Raw genomic sequence first — 18,126 nt, forward strand, 5'->3', positions numbered from 1 at the left:
CTCTAAGTGAAGAAAGAAGTGGTTCAGGACTATTTAGAAAAGCTGGATGAGCACAAGTCCATGGGGCTGGATGCGCTGCATCCGAGAGTGCTAAAGGAGTTGGCGGATGTGATTGCAGAGCCATTGGCCATTATCTTTGAAAACTCCTGGCGATCGGGGGAGGTCCCGGACGACTGGAAAAAGGCTAATGTAGTGCCCATCTTTAAAAAAGGGAAGAAGGAGGATCCTGGGAACTATAGGCCAGTCAGCCTCACCTCAGTCCCTGGAAAAATCATGGAGCAGGTCCTCAAGGAATCAATTCTGAAGCACTTAGAGGAGAGGAAAGTGATCAGGAACAGTCAGCATGGAGAGGAAAGTGATCAGGAACAGTCAGCATGGATTCACCAAGGGCAAGTCATGCCTGACTTATCTAATTGCCTTCTATGATGAGATAACTGGCTCTGTGGATGAGGGGAAAGCAGTGGACATGTTGTTCCTTGACTTTAGCAAAGCTTTTGACACGGTCTCCCACAGTATTCTAGCCAGTAAGTTAAAGAAGTATGGGCTGGATGAATGGACTAAAGGTGGATAGAAAACTGGCTAGATTGTTGGGCTCAATGGGTAGTGATCAATGGCTCCATGTCTAGTTGGCAGCCGGTATCAAGTGGAGTGCCCCAAGGGTCGGTCCTCGGGCCGGTTTTGTTCAATATCTTCATAAATGATCTGGAGGATGCTGTGGATTGCACCCTCAGCAAGTTTGCAGATGACACTAAACTGGGAGGAGAGGTAGATACGCTGGACGGTAGGGATAGGATACAGAGGGACCTGGACAAATTAGAGGATTGAGCCAAAAGAAATCTGATGAGGTTCAACAAGGACAAGTGCAGAGTCCTGCACTTAGGACGGAAGAATCCATGCACTGCTACAGATTAGGGACCGAATGGCTAGGCAGCAGCTCTGCAGAAAAGGACCTAGGGGTTACAGTAGACAAGAAGCTGGATATGAGTCAACAGCGTGCCGTTGTTGCCAAGAAGGCCAATGGCATTTTGGGCTGTATAAGTAGGGACATTGCCAGCAGATCGAGGGATGTGATTGTTCCCCTCTATTCAACATTGGTGAGGCCTCACCTGGAGTACTGTGTCCAGTTTTAGGCCCCACACCACAAGAAGGATGTGGAAAAATTGGAAAACATCAAGCGGAGGGCAATAAAAATGATTAGGGGACTGGAACACATGACTTATGAGGAGAGGCTAAGGGAACTGGTATTGTTTAGTCTGCAGAAGAGAAGAATAAGGGAGGGGTTGATAGCTGCTTTCAACTAACTGAAAGGGGGTTCCAAAGAGGATGGATCTAGACTGTTCTCAGTGGTAGCAGTTGACAGAACAAGGAGAAATGCTCTCAAGTTACAAGGGGGAGGTTTACGTTGGATATCAGGAAAAACTTTTTCACTAGGAGGGTGGTGAAACACTGGAATGCATTACCTAGGGAGATAGTGGAATCTCCTTCCTTAGAAGTTTTTAAGCTCAGTCTTGACAAAGCCGTGGCTGGGATGATTTAATTGGGGATTGGTCCTGCTTTGAGCAGGGAGTTGGACTAGATGACCTCCTGAGGTCCCTTCCAACCCCGATATTCTATGATTCTAAGGGTACATCTACACTGCAATAAAAGACCTACAGCATGGCCTTGACTGGGCTTGCAGGACTCAGGCTGCAGGGCTAAACATTGCTGTGTAGGCGTTTGGGCTCGCGCTGGAGCCCAGGCTGTGGGATCCTCCTCCCCTCATGGGGTCTTAGGTCTCAGGCTTCAGCTGAAGCCTGAATGTCTACATAGAAATTTTACAGCCCCGCAGCCCAAACCCCGCAAGCCCATGTCAGCTGACCCTGGCCAGACGGGTGTATTTAATTGTTGTGTAGACATACCCTTAGCCTTTCCTCTGCATTTCACCCCTCGCTAATTTAGGGGTGTCTTTGCTCAGCTTGCTGGCTTCTAAGGATCCCTTCCTTAGGCACCTAACGCTCACCATGCACTCTATGGGAAGAGAGGGAGCCTAAATGAGGGCTGAGAATTCTATTGGGCGGCAGGGTGCCTAGGGTTGCAACACTCAGTATTACAGTGCCCGAGTAGCTCCGTGATTCAGAGCCCAGGTCTGTAGCTCTGTTGTTGGAGCACAGCCATTTTTCAGAAATCCAAGTAGTTTTTGCTACTAGTGTGTTTCAGATAAATGCATCTAACCTGGGAATAACTTAATTATGTTTCTTTTTGTTTGTTTAATCAAACATAATTGAAGACCATAGAAACATACAAAGAGTTTCCCAATCCAGAGCCAATTCAGGGCTTCTTTAAACCACACCAGGCTGCCTATGACCTCAGGAGAGGAACCATTCTGGAACCAAACCAGGGATTGACAGAACGTAGTGACATTCCATTCATCCATGCCTGCCCCCAGCCCCTTTCTCTGAAAGCAAGGAGGGGAAGTGCCATAGTGCTGTCATATTTACATTTTGCCACTTGTGGAGTTCCTTACACAAGGAGAATCTGGAGGATGCAGATTAAACTTGCTATCTGACTGCTTTGTGCTCCTAGAGTGGTGCAAAGAAGCTCTATTATCAGGGACAATCAGAGACAGTACATTTTGTGTTTGTTTGTTTGTTTTTTAATCTGGAAAATGCAAAGAAACACATCTGAAACAGTCACATTTAGAAAGCTCACATTTTTTTTAAAAATCCTTTTCTTCAAACTTGGACTCTTAACTGTCAAAATGGCTACTAAGCAAGCAAAAGCTGGAATTCAGGCCCATACATGGTTCTGAGTTGTGAGTGTAAATGTTCTGGGTGGAGAGAGTATTTTTGTCATTACCTACAACTAAAGATGTCAGACCTTTCATGACAGAAATTAACATTTTGGATGAGAAAGAGAGAGCTCACATGGAAAATTTCATTAGAGGGTGAATTTGTTAGAGAAAAAAAGTATGAGCAATTGAAAAAGGAGGTTTCAGAATAAAAGTTTGAACTCAGGTGTAAGTACGATATAGTCATAACTACTAGCTAATGCTATAACTATAGGCAACTGTGAATTAAGGGGCAATAATTCCATTGAGTAGATTTGGTGGCATGGTAAACCCCTTGATAGAATGACAGACCGTGAACTCAGCTTGCTTGTTTTTCATAATAAATGAACCCAAGTTCTATCTCAGTAACCAACACATGCTTCCACCTCTTCCTCTTTTCTGCTGTTGTCTTTTTTGCTCCTGGCCTTTCTGATTAGCACATCAGGCAAACCTGTCTCTCATCCCACCAGGAAGCAAACAGTAGCCATCACTGAAAAACCAGTACTTACCTCACAATAGCATTTTACATACTGCAATTTTCATATATTAAGAATAAGAAATAACTGTAGAATTTGGTAAGTATTTGTTGGCAAATATTGACTATTGAGATCCTCTAAATGGGAAGTGTAATGTATCTCTGCTCTGAATAAATTGGCTTGCTGCCCACTATAGCCATCATAAAAAAGATGATACAGAATTCTGAGAGTTCCCTAGCATGGAAAATGTAAAATAAAATAACTGTGTGGTGTTATACAGCATGTTAAGTACCAGTTGACAGCAGTCCACTTTTTGGGTAGATGTGGTAATCAGTACTGTCACCTGCAGCACACTAGCTCACTTTCTACAATTGTATTGGCTAAAATATGTGAAATAGGACTAGTGACTTCTGATGATCTTAATTGCTCCAGATTGAGGACATCATAGTTAACACATTACTTCACTGAAGAAATTCGTAGGTATTTTTCCTAGACTTTCTGAATCTCTTTTCCACTTCATGAGTCACCCCTCTCTTTCCACAACTGTAGTCAACCCTATAAATGCCAGGGAAGCTTCTGGGTCCTTTCTCTCTCTCCTGTTGATTGTATGTTCTAAAGAGATATTGCACCATAGTGAATGATTTAACCAAATGTAAAGACTGACTCTCCAAAGGGTATTTCCAACATGAGAAATCCCATAGCAAAGACCTTGCAGTGACCTTTGATAGAATGATCATAGTTTGAATTTGGTATTTTCCTTACATTTATAGGCCCATAATCAATGAAAACATTAAAGATCAAGATTTTAGCACAAATGTTAAATGAAAAATAATTGTATCAGTCACTCGCCCCGTTATAAGCTTCTCTATTACATCAGATAAAAAACTGAAGAGTTTCAGCACACCTACTGAAGTAAATGCAAGCTATTAACATGTAGTACCACATACCAGATGAATAAGAGTTGGTTATAAAGATCATCATTCTATGCCAAATATGCCAAACATGGTGTTTTTGTCTGGCCTGATTGGTGTATCCAAATTCTGATATTAACAATGAACTTTACATGGTAATAATATAAGTGCTAGCATTCAGTATTTATTTTAGTAGATGAGATGAGCAAAGACAGGGTGGAAGCAAAGGTCACAAGGTAGTGGAAATTGAGAGGTGCTGAAAGAAGGAAAACCAGATGGATGAAAGGGAGAGACATGGCAAAATTAGAGGAATAGAAACTGAGCAAGGAAGATTTGGATGGAAGAAAAACATAGTGCAGAGAACAGGTTTCAGAGTAGCAACCGTGTTAGTCTGTATTCGCAAAAAGAAAAGGAGTACTTGTGGCACCTTAGAGACTAACACATTTATTTGAGCATAAGCTTTTCTGAGCTACAGCTACATGATAGAGATCTTGTAGGTGTTTGTCTCTGTCTGAGGGGTTGGAGCAAATGCGATTATATCGTAGGGCTGACTTAGAACAACGCTTCCTCAGCTCTCGTCCCCTAATGCCCCTACTCTACTTGCGCTACATTGATGACATCTTCATCATCTGGACCCATGGAAAAGAAGCCCTTGAGGAATTCCACCAGGATTTCAACAATTTCCATCCCACCATCAACCTCAGCCTGGACCAGTCCACACAAGAGATCCACTTCCTGGACACTACCGTGCTAATAAGCGATGGTCACATAAACACCACCCTATATCGGAAACCTACTGACCACTATTCCTACCTACATGCCTCTAGCTTTCATTCAGATCATAACACACGATCCATTGTCTACAGCCAAGCTCTATGATATAACCACATTTGCTCCAACCCCTCAGACAGAGACAAACACCTACAAGATCTCTATCATGCATTCTTACAACTACAATACTCACCTGCTGAAGTGAAGAAACAGACTGACAGAGCCAGAAGAGTACCCAGAAGTCACCTACTACAGGACAGGCCCAACAAAGAAAATAACAGAACGCCACTAGCCATCACCTTCAGCTCCCAACTAAAACCTCTCCAACGCATCATCAAGGATCTACAACCTATCCTGAAGGACGACCCATCACTCTCACAGATCTTGGGAGACAGACCAGTCCTTGCTTACAGACAGCCCCCCAATCTGAAGCAAATACTCACCAGCAACCACACACCACACAACAGAACCACTAACCCAGGAATCTATCCTTGCAACAAAGCCCGTTGCCAACTGTGTCCACATATCTATTCAGGGGACACAATCATAGGGCCTAATCACATCAGCCACACTATCAGAGGCTCGTTCACCTGCGCATCTACCAATGTGATATATGCCATCATGTGCCAGCAATGCCCCTCTGCCATGTACATTGGTCAAACTGAACAGTCTCTATGTAAAAGAAAAAATGGACACAAATCAGACATCAAGAATTATAACATTCAAAAACCAGTCGGAGAACACTTCAATCTCTCCGGTCACTCGATTACAGACCTGAGAGTGGCTATCCTTCAACAAAAAAACTTCAAAAACAGACTCCAGGGAGAGTCTCCTGAATTGAAATTAATTTGCAAACTGGATACAATTAACTTAGGCTTGAATAGAGACTGGGAGTGGATGAGTCATTACACAAAATAAAACTATTTCCCCATGTTATTCTCCCCCCCACCCCACCCCCCATTGTTCCTCAGATGTTCTTGTTAACTGCTGGAATGGCCCATCATGCTTGTCACCATGAAAGGTTTTCCTCCTCCCCCCCACTCCTGCTGGTGGTGGCTCATCTTAAGTGATCACTCTCCTTACAGTGTGTATGATAAAACCCATTGTTTCATGTTCTCTGTGTGTGTGTATATAAATCTCCCTACTGTATTTTCCACCAAATGCATCCAATGAAGTTAGCTGTAGCTCACGAAAGCTTATGCTCAAATAAATTTGTTAGTCTCTAAGGTGCCACAAGTACTCCTTTTCTTCTTTCATAGTGCAGAGAAATAGCAGTGGTCCTAAAGACTAACTTATTTGCTTACTGAATGATGCTGAATGCAGCAATCAGGTACTGAATAAATATTAGAAGTGGTCTAAATTTTTCCATCAAAGCTTTTTTTACATAGAAAATTGTGTTTTCAACTAAAGTACTATTTTTCCCAAAAAAAGCTTCTGCTTTCTGTGAAAAATGTTGCATTTTCATTAAAAAAAAAAATCCAAAACTGAAAGTTGGGGTTTTAAAGTTATTGGTTTTGCAACAAAAATTTTCCACAGGAAAAGTAAGTCATTTTCCAACCAATCTTAATTAATAATAACTAAAACTTTTGTTAATATTTAAAGTCACATTCTACCCCAGTCACCCACTAATATTAGTTGGAGATCTGCTGTGGATGAAGAGTAGTATGTATTTCTAAATGTATATTCTGACCCAGGAAAATTAATTAAATATGAAATTCAACCCTCTCCACAAATGAGTTTAATATCCTAGGCTATGCACTGTTCAAAATTGTGGACAAGTGTTTTAATTCAGAGGCATGAGTGTGTAATGGAATTCAGCCACTTTATGGCTTGCATAAAATAGTTTAATCATAATACCTAACACCTACATCTTCAGTCTGTTGACCTTATTAATCTTCAGAGGTAAGTACTTATTTTTATACCATTTTCTGGTTACAGGAAACTAAGGCACAATAGTCTAGTGACTTCCCAAGACCTCCCAGAAAGTCAGCTGGAGAACTAGCACTGGCATTTAGGTGTTCCCAGGCCCCAGTGTTATGCTTAGTGCATAATAATTGCCAATATTTAGCAGTGTGATATAACTTGACATATGAAGAGAACACCACGATATTTAACAATTTATAATGGTGGAAGCTGCGGATCACAAAATATGTGTGCAAACTGCAGAGCAGCATAGTAGTAAGTTTAAGCAAGCAGGGAGTTAGCATTTCTACATAGAGTCCTCCTCTGAAGGAATAAACATAAATAATTTAAAATATGATTAAACCCCGTGTCTGTAAATGCTGGCATGGTTTACAACAGAGCTTAATGACAGGTTTCAGAGTAGCAGCCGTGTTAGTCTATATTCGCAAAAAGAAAAGGAGTACTTGTGGCACCTTAGAGACTAACAAATTTATTTGAGCATAAGCTTTCGTGAGCTACATGCATCCGATGAAGTGAGCTGTAGCTCACGAAAGCTTATGCTCAAATAAATTTGTTAGTCTCTAAGGTGCCACAAGTACTCCTTTTCTTTTAACAGAGCTTAAAACAACTGCCAATCTCCTTGGAATATGAGACTTCTTTGGAAATCGGTGCAGTATCGCCCTGCCTGCTCTGCTTCTAAGAGATTTTGTCAACACAGACAGGTCCAAACTGTGTGGCTTAGGTTTGTCATGAGTTGCCACCGAGCTTAGCATCTGTGAATGTAGTGGTGTTGCAGCCCTCATTTTGGAAGGCTGATAATTTTATCAGTGTCAAGGAAACATTTTTTTTTAAAAAAAACACAGGGTAGGGATCTGAGTTTGTGCATGTGAGTGAAAAAGAGCAAGAAGGAGCTTTTGGTCCTGTCTACCTTGACAGGATAACTTTTATAATTTGACATTCTTGTGGTACCTATACAAATAAACGTAAAGCTTGCCTTTGCATCTGTGCATCATGTTGTGCCATTTGCAACATACAATTACAAGACACTAATATTCCAGTACCACTTAGAATTTCCACTGGTTTACCCCTCACCATTATAAAGTATCAGAGGGTAGCTGTGTTAGTCTGCATCCACAAAATCAACAAGGAGTCCGGTGTCACTTTAAAGACTAACAGATTTATCTGGGCATAAGCTTTCATGGGTAAAAAACCCACTTCTTCAGATGCATCTTTATTAGATGCTAGGCATGGCTGTCTAACATGTCAGTTGTGCAACATACCTCTGAGGTTTCCATTAAGATATCTTCAAATTATCATTGCTTCCTACGGAAGTGGTTGTCCTTCAGTCTATGAAATCAAAGGGTAACGTGAATGCCATTACACTGTATTCCAGCATGTCTGACTAATGGTGCAAATGTAATTTAAACTGCCCATACAAGATGACATTTTACTCAAGCACGAAACGTTCACTAGTTGCTAATTGCAACTAGCAGGTTCTCTGGATGCTGATGTTTCTGATTAGAGCTTATACTCTGGGCAATTTCTCCTGATTAAATAAAAGGTTTTGTTGTTAAAAAGACAGACAGTGTCCTCTAGTGGAGAGGAGCTACTCTAGCAGCAGCTTGAAAATGTCCAAAACATCGCTAAATGTTGGAGAAATTGGAGAAATATAGTACTTAAAATAAGTGTTGTCTCTGCTGATGGAATTTACCAATTTCAAATTAATACATTTTGTTGAAGGCTCTTCCTCACATTCAGGCCTGTTAGAAAGTGTGCTGAATAACAAGGATTGTTCCCATTTTAGATCACAAATCATTTTGAACAATTTCAAAGTGCCTCATACTGAACTCAGTTGGTTAGAGCTGACCGTGCATCTTTATCACAAGAAGCTGAAGAAGCATTTAGTACAATTTATTCTTGCTTTTAAAGAAAGTAAGTAATAACATATTCATCTTCAGAACTAAAGACAAGGCAGACAAATACAGTTGATGTCTGCTGCTTTGTAGGTGATCTCTTAAATGTCTTTATTTTATTCTTCTTTGAACATAAAGAAAAGACTTGTACTGAAAGGCACAAAACATTCGTGTAGCATTATTATTTGAACTGGAGACAGCGGGCCCATGTTCCTTGGATGTACTATTATTGATGGGACACCAGAGAAGCAGGGAATTGGGGGGGGAGGGGTCAGGCTGGAAGAAACTCAGCCACATGGACAGAGCAATGCTTAGTGTTTTATAAAGTTCCCCTTGTTCAACTTAATCTGCATTCAGCCTCACTCTTTGCCATTGAAACAATTCAGGGTTTTTTTCTCTCTCTTTTGTCTGCCCTTTCTAGAGTCTATTTGCTGCTCGGGTAGCAGTCTCACTTTGATAATTCTCATCTTGCATTTTGGGCCCTTTCTAGTGGAGCACACACAGTAAAACCATTACTGAGGACCCACAGGGAGACAGCATTATCTTGAGATTTCATGGCATGCTGCAGCAAAACAGAGAGAGAGAGAGAGAGAGAGGTGGATGTCCTTGTTAGCAAATTTAAACAAGGATTTCAACTCTTTAAAAGGATAGACTGTAAAACAATAATAATCCTGCATTGACAAGAAAATTAAAGATGGCAGCATTCAAAGTAACCGTAACATGCCCTCTCATTATCAGATGTGCAGCGTTATCAATCCAGTCTTCATAGTTGTTCAAAGCTTTAAAAAAATTATCATTTACAAAAGTAATTGCTTCAGGGTAACCGTGAATGATCTAGAATTACCACCTCTGAGGTTCTGACACCTCTGAGGTTGTTGAGGTTGTTTTCTACATTGGTTAAAGGGAAAGCATCTTCTAGAGTTAGTTTATTTACTTAGATTTGCAAACATGCTCCTCTAATAATCAATTATGCTCAACAAAAATTGTAAAAAATACCAATTATTAAAGCCAAAAGTCCATAAAGACCATTCCATGCTCCTGACAAACTGTTCCCCATCCTCTTTCTCCAAATACCTACTCCTACAGAAAAAAAGCCAACAGCCCAGTAGCATGCTGTGAAGATGATTAAATCTGGTAGAGGAGCACCCATGGAGGGCAATGAGCGAGATATATCCTTACAGTACTGTTTACTATCCTCTTGATGTCCTCCTCAGTGAGGCTGCAGGATCCCCACTCCATCTCCCAACTTTTACCAATTTTATAGTATGTCTACCCCTATGAAATTCAGATTCTGGCAGAGCAAAGGGAAGAAAATAGACTATATGAAAGTCAAGGACCCCGCAGTAAAATTGTCCAACTGACAGCTTCCCACCCCTTCTAATTAGCTGTTAGTGCAAAGGAATAAGCAAGGTCTTTAGCTGTGGTAACTGGTCACAAGGATTCTTCCTAGTGACCTGCTAATCACCTTTCCAATGGATTTATTTTGAAGCTCAGCTATAATAGAAAGAATAGATGAATTTACAGCTGAACACCTGATATATTAATGGCCCTTGTTCAACAGCAGTAATCTGCACAGTATTACTGAGGGACAGTACATCCTTCCTCATTTATTTTCCATATGTAAATATATCATGTTGAATAGGAACTTTAAATTCTGTGTCTAAAAGCATACTTAAATATTTTATGCATCAGGGAAAAAAATCCCTCACAATTTAGTCATGGAAAAACCTCAGTCTTTTAAACTTTTGTTTTTCTAACGCATTTTTATCTTAAAAAATATAGTGTTTAATGTCTGTGGGTTGATATTTATTTAATATGCACTAATAAATGGCCCAATGAGTACAAAAATCGTTTCAGCAAGTTTCTGCTAGCTGCAGGAGCTCAGCACCCCTGTGGATCCTAATCTTGATGTTTCAGGAGTAAATGGCCAGCAGCCAAACTACCTTAGGCTGTGATCTTATCAGATCTAATAAACTAAAAAGTATTGGACTGGGGTTGTACTTGGTAGGAAAGTGCCAGGAAAACCCCAAGGTGCTGGCGTGATGGTGATTCAGTAGGTAGCCCTCTCCCTTTTAAGACAAAGTTGAGTAATGCCATAGTGGTACTTATTATCTGCTAAAGGAAACGTATTTTGGATTAGACAAACAACTGAGGTGCCTTCTTACCACTTGAGAGCAATAAAAATCCAATGGCTGTATGTGAATGAGTAGGAGGCACTCTCTTGTTACAATTACCACACAAATGTTTTTATCATAATTGTATTGTCAGGGATTACCCTGGTTTTACTCCATCTCTGTCCTTCCCCTTGCCGAAACTTCCTGCCAAAGCTCTGATAGGACAATTTTGGGGCAGCTGGTCCTCTATGACCCTCTGTTGGGACTGATAGTCAACAGATAATTTTACCTTGTACTTCCTGGAAATTGAAATCAGGCACATAAAGTACTCTTAGAGAATGCAAAAGTCTATTTCCTAGAAAACTAAACAAAGTCGAGGTAAATGACATGGAACAAGAAATGTGACAACTGAGGTATCCTGCAGAAAATAAAAGGTCATTTGTATAAACCTGCTTCAGAATTGCTGTGAAAAGCTGCGTGTGATGACTAAACTCATCAAGAAAGTTTAGTTACAAAGATATAGCCTGAAAGCTTACCAAGTTGTACTTTGTATTTGACCTACATTAGCTGAACTTCTAATTCAACTCTCAACTCATTCCACTCAAATTATTTCGGGATTTGGAAAATCTGAACCCCTTGCCTGCTGCAGAGCTGTGTTCCATAGGGTCACCCTGAGATTACCAAATTGCTTCATTATTCAGAAATTCGATGTCTTGCTTTCTGGTTATTAGATTAACCTTCTTCTCTTCCCTGTGCCAACTATTTGGACACTCATACAGACTTGATTCCCATTTTTAGCAATACTACCCATGACAACATGTGTCGGGGAATTTCTCTTGAGTATGCTTAGGAGGATGTGGTCTGTGACACATGCTATTGCTACCTTGCACTGAATGAAGGTAAGCTTTCACAGAATGACCAATGATAATCCACTTGCAAAACAGCTGAAGGAAGTGACTCTTGCCTTTAAAAATGTAAACATTGATTGCAAGGTTTTATGTTTTGTAGGTCTGTGAATAGGTCAGGAGGGGTGGAAGCCAGATGTTTTCCTGGAAAACTGCAAATAAATTCCAATAAATAACACTCTTATTAAATAATTATCCATCTGGCTATCATACAGTTGTGACATAGAGGCCCATTAGTGATTGACTATTCTGTCAGCAACTCTTAACAAGCCTGATAAACTCACTGCAACTAACACGTTGCTGTCATGATATTCACTTATAAAGAATATTGTGTGCGGTGTCAAATTAAAGCCAGTAACACCCTGGTCATTGTTATCATTGTGAAATGTGTGTATTAACTGCTATATGAGGAATTATGGATACTTACTGATATTAAGCATTAAACACCAAATGCAGATAGAATCAAGTTTCCTTCCAGACAGGAGGGAGCATAGTTATCTCCCCACCTCTAATGTAAACTTAGTGTTGTGAGTCAAGTTCAATAGGAGTTACATTTGCTAGTAAAGTGAACAGAAAAAACAAATTAACAGGGGGATGTGAAAATAGCATGGTGATGGCACACTGGAGACCCAGTGATAAGGGAGGAGGATCTTATCTAGTGCACTTCAAAGTACACTTCAAAAGGATCCATTTCAAAGGTTGATAGACTATAAGAAGGGAAAAGAACCCCTTTGTTATCTACCATGAGGGAGCAAAAAGGACTGTGCTTTTTGTATTCATAAAAGTTGGATTCTGGCCCGTGGGCTCGTCATGATGAGAGTTTGCTTTAGGTGATAAACTTATCTTAGACAGGTTTAAGCCTGTTAAAATGATTAGTCTATTGTTTTATTTGTAACCGTTGCTGTTTCCATTATTCTTACACCATACTCACTTGAATCTGTGACTCTCCTTTCTTAGTTAATAAACTTATTCCCTTTTAATATACATTCATATAAGTGTCACTTTGGAAACAGCAAACTTGGCAATTTCTCTGAGTGTCCAGGCTGGATATTACAGGGCAATGCACTTCAAGGGCCCTTGGGATTGGGGTGCGCCTAAAGTTAACCTGCAAGCTAAAGTACAGGTTAGAAAAGTTTCTGAGAAGATTGTCAGATGGCTAACAAACAGACTGGAGTGACAGGGAACTGATGCCCAGTTTAATACCAGCAAATCCCTCTCACTGAGGCAGGTGGGTAACAAAGGTGATACATAATCCTGGATGCCCCCCAAAAGCATCACAACAGTATCCTGCAATTGTTTCCAAAGGAAAATGGAAATAAGTTGTGCAAACGTTTGTTCATTTCATGTGTTCTCTAAGGACCAGATCCTCTCCACCAGCTCACATTGAGTAATACCTTACTCTGCAAGTAGGCCCACTGATTTCATCTCTATTTGTAGCTCCATTACAGACATTGTGGTAGTCTGCTAGACTTTAGAGACCCAAGACTAAAAATTGAAAATGTAGATTGAAGATAAGTTTGGTGATCTTGATTTAGGGCCAGTCCCAAAGATTCATAATACTCCCCTCATACAAGAAAGAACAGGTCCTTACTCCTGAAACCACCACATAATTCTAGATAAATAGTCACTACCAGGGAAAAGAGCACACAATCGTTCAGAAGAGTTGACACAGGTTAAGACCAAGGTGCCTTTACAGAGGTGAATGGGAACAATGAACACTGTACCTTTGTGCAGTATGTCTAACTCTAGCCAGCGTTATCAATTAGTCACTTTCACATGAACAGTATATATATGAAGTATCGCTTTCTCTGTGTGCAAAATTAAAACAAACTGAATTAATGCAATATAAGATTGCATAATCAAATCAAATCAGAAACTGTACACATTAAGGTTCTTGCAGTAACATTACATTAGTTTGTTGCACGTTGTATTCCTGTTTTCCTTGTGTGGATTTCTGTTCATAATTTAAAATATGGCTCACAAAATGTGGAATAAGTACACAAATATATTATTCATGACACTTGACGTTCATCACTCAGTGAAGCGGCTGGGGTTGGGAATGTGAATCATATCTTTGGCTTCCACATAATGATTGCTTACTGACAGTTCTCTGCAGGGCTAACAGAACAGGGAACAAGCACCTCTGCTTTTAATGGCTGTATCTTGGCAGTAGAAATAGCAATGAGGCCATTAGGGTCTGTTACAGTAACTGCTATAAACTTAAGCAAACACGGATTTGATTGAAAATATATTTTTTCATAACCTATTTTGAATAGAAAAACATGGAAGTAGACCAGATGTTTAGTCTATTTTTGTGTTAGATAAATCAGCACACTAGCATGTTGTTACGGACTTGAACCTGCATTCCTGTAAACCCAAACTCTCAGTGAAAGAATGCAAGATTGGGCCCTATTTCTATATAATTTGTTTCTTCTTTTTGTTTCCAGAGAATGTGTTAAACATTGGTTGGAAATTAAACTACAACTAACTATATGTGCAAATCAATGATTTTTGCGGATTGATATAGGAATTCAAAGGGTTTCAAGCAGCTGATTCAAAAATTAAATATTTTTGCAAATTTTGAAATAACATATTCTCTTTAATTCTCTGTAACAGGCAATTCTGCTAACCTAACCTGCCGAGCTTTCTTTGGATACAGTGGAGATGTCAGTCCTTTAATTTATTGGATGAAAGGAGAGAAATTTATTGAAGATTTGGATGAAAATCGAGTCTGGGAAAGTGATATTAGGTAAAAAGCAACATTTTTGTTCTCTCAATCAAGATTAAAACTGTATTTGTTTTTATAGTGAATAGTACTGTGTAAAAGTAACGAATAGATTTCATTACTAACATGAGTGTGAAAAGGCTATGGGCCTGATTCTCTTCTGTTACACCTGTTTCATGTCAGTGTAACTCTATTGACTTCAGTGATATTACACCACCATGCATCTGTGGAGTACATTACTTTTGGAAAGGGGAACAGAGAAAGTGGAGGCGCTGGCAGGATTCTCATCTTAGTTTCAAACCATAGTTTTAGCACCATAAAATGAGAATAAATGACACAGGAATGCAGTGATGTAACAGATTATAATCCACACAATGGTTTCATCAAGTAACAGAAAACATTTGCAGTATTGAACACTGAAAGGTTACTGAGAAGATGTCAAGGGACATAAATATGTCAAGAAACAGGGCTCACAAATAAATACTTCTTAAAGCCATGGAGCATAAAATGTTGTGTCAAAAGCTGGCCTTTGTTTCCAAATATTATTGTTCCTGTTATATGTGAAAAGAATTACATTCAATTATTATAAAAGAACTAGACCTCAAGAATGTTGCTTGTCTTCCAGTTCCATGGTTTTCTTTCATATGGTCTACTTCTACCTGCTGAATACTTAGGTACTGTGCAGCTGGGGAGGAATATCATATTCTTATGTTGCTTCTAAAAGTGCTGCCTTAATCTGAGATTGTCTGTTTATTAGGAATGCTCTGGTTGACATACCCTAGAAAATCATGTACAACAGCATTTCTCAAACTGGGGTCTGCGGACCCCGGGGGGGTCTGCCAGGGTACTCCAGGGGGTCTTGCTCATCAACTCCACCCCCCCCAACTCCTCCCTCTCCCTCCCAGCACCTCCTGCACGCCAGGGAACAGCTGTTCAGCGGTGTGCAGGAGGCGCTGGGAGGAAGGGGGAGGAGCGGGAACGGGGAACACTTGGGGGAGAGGGCGGAAAGAGGTGGGGAAGAGAAGGAGCAGTGGTGGAGTGGGGGCCGGAAGAGATGGGACCTTGGGGGCAAGAGATGGAGTGGGGGAAGGGCTTGGAGCTAAGCGGGGGGCTTGGGGGTCTGCAAAAAAATTTAAACCAAAAAGGGGGTCCTCAGGTTGCTAAAGTTTGAGAACTGCTATGCACAATGTGATTCTAAAGTATCTACATGGGTCTGAAAAGAACCTTTTTCCACACAGTATATAAACCAGTACTCTGTGTGTCAATGTGTAAGTGTATGTGTTTAAAATATAGATAGTTACCAGTATAAAATGACAGCAAAGACTTCTTAATGATTTACATATTCAGTTTAGATTATAGGTATGCTATCCACAATGAATATTTATGACAGACTAAAGTTAGCATATTTAAATTGAATCTCTTACTAAAAGTTTGCTACTCCATAGCATCGTTAATCTGGTCTGATTTTCAAATTAAATCTCAATATCTTCAGAGAAACTAAAGTAACAGAGGAAACCGAGTATCAAAACCAATAAGGCCATGCAAACATTCAAGGTTATTCGAGTCATGTTCCACCTCCCTCAGATGATGGAAAGGTGGAGGAAGGAATATCTCACTCGAGTGTACTCTAATTTTATTCCACTGAGCCCAAGTCCAATACACCAAATTACATAGAATTGTGATGTGCTGTATTTCTTATTTAAAGCTCTCCTACAGCCTGTCATCCAGAGACTTAGGCCTTTAAAAATTTTCAAGTGATAATCCTCTTCACAACTGGCTTGGTTCTGTGTTTGCTCAGGGAGGATCCTGAATAGTGTTTTCCATTTTCTTTAGGCATGTTAATAGTGTGGGTGATGAGAGTTTGAAGCAATTTCCTGTTTGCTTGGTTGGTTTTTTAAAACCAATGCTGGGACTAGTGAGGGGACAATGGGTAGAAAGGGAAGACAGGTGGTATCCAAAGAGGTTTTTACTCAGGAGGTGCTTGCTTTTAATATCCACTTGAATGGTATTAACCAAGAGAACATTAACTGTTCCAGCTTTCACTGATGGTTTATAACTGCTCAGTAAAATAAAAATGAAGTAATGATTTTTCTTACTGTAAAAATGGCCATGCTGCTTCCTATTGAAATGTCAAAGCATCTCAGAAAATTGCCTTTGGACAAAAACAAAGCTTGGACCATACTGTTAGTAGCACCCTCAATGAGGAATTAACCATTTGGAACCTCTCCAGATTTATGCCATATCCTATCATTTCAAGAGATCATATCCTATTTTTAAGCAGCATGTAAACTTCTCATCAAGGTCTCCTTCCTAGTCCTCAATATATTATCAGTGTGTGCATCACGCTGTTTAAGGAAGACAATTAACTGCAGCTCTCATTAACATCTACAAAGCCAAACCTCCTCATTAGGAGTGAGGAAGAAAAGAGCATAATATAATCTAATTAAGATTGGCTTCAAATTTGGCTATGGTTTGATGCAGAGAGCTGCAAATTGTGAGTAACATTATATCATGATTATTAATGCTCTGACATGGTACAAACAGACTGTTATGTCTGAATTATATCATTTTTGTAGAATTATTAAGGAACATCTTGGAGAACAGGAAGTTTCCATCTCATTAATTCTCGACTCGGTGGAAGAAGGGGACCTAGGAAATTACTCATGTTATGTTGAAAATGGAAATGGACGCAGACATGCCAGCATTCTTCTACATAAGAGGGGTAAATATATGACTTTTTAACATAGCTACTGTACATTGTAATGATGTTACATTTGTAAACTTTCCTTCAGAGGCTACCCTTAGCTTTATCAGCCTAAGATATTGAAAGGCAAAGGCTGATTGTTTGCTTCCCTGTATCTGTGAAGGTCTATGAAATAAACTAGGGAAGCCCATTGTTAACTGTGTTTGTCACCACAAGAAATATAATAAAATAACACTTTTTAATAATGACTGTATACAAGATACATTCAACAGCTCATGGGTGTGGACACTGATAAAAGTATAGTAGGCTAGTAGGGTAGGAAACTATTGGTAATATAACTTTAGTCATTTTCTGTTTACAAAAAACCCCCAAATATTACAAAGGTTAGAGCTAATAGATTCCTGTTGAAAAATGTACATAAAAGTCCCACTAGGAAAGTTACTGCCTTTTCTGAATCACCCCATTTTTCAGAGATTTTAGTTCTAATGTATTTAATACAAAGGTCTCAGAGAGGGACTATTGAGAGACAAACTTTTAAAGGTCTTCCTATTTTCACTATCCACTGATAACAGGTTTGAGCCTAACTAATGGCCACAGTGGTCTCCCACTGAGATAATTAGAATGAGACAGAAAGCACCTTGCTAAACAAGACTCTCAGTCTACTTGCACACTTTATCTCCTAAAATGTATTCCACTTTGACCCATGCTATGCCTGATGCTCTCCATACTCCAGCAAAATCCCATTGGCTTGAGTAAGAAATGAAATATAAGGACCAAAGTCAAATTTTTATTGTGCTTATTTTAACCCCTTTAATAAAGGGCCAGTTTCTTACTCTATTTCTCAGGTGTCTGTTTACATTAAGGCAGCAGTCACTTCTTTAGTTTTAGTCTTGTCACCT

At 39.8% G+C, this 18,126-nt stretch overlaps 1 protein-coding gene across 1 annotated transcript in view; it reads left to right on the forward strand.

Annotated features, from left to right (window-relative positions):
- The window catches only part of IL1RAPL1 (interleukin 1 receptor accessory protein like 1), a 1,173,648-nt gene that overhangs the window by 1,121,184 nt on the left and 34,338 nt on the right, over positions 1–18,126 (forward strand). Inside the window, exons 7-8 of the mRNA XM_038384565.2 lie at positions 14,415–14,547; positions 17,100–17,245. Of these exons, the coding sequence (XP_038240493.1) occupies positions 14,415–14,547; positions 17,100–17,245 (279 nt within the window). The remainder of the gene's footprint in view (positions 1–14,414; positions 14,548–17,099; positions 17,246–18,126) is intronic.

This window comes from Dermochelys coriacea, chromosome 1, assembly GCF_009764565.3.
Source record: "Dermochelys coriacea isolate rDerCor1 chromosome 1, rDerCor1.pri.v4, whole genome shotgun sequence".
Lineage (NCBI taxonomy): Eukaryota > Metazoa > Chordata > Testudines > Dermochelyidae > Dermochelys > Dermochelys coriacea.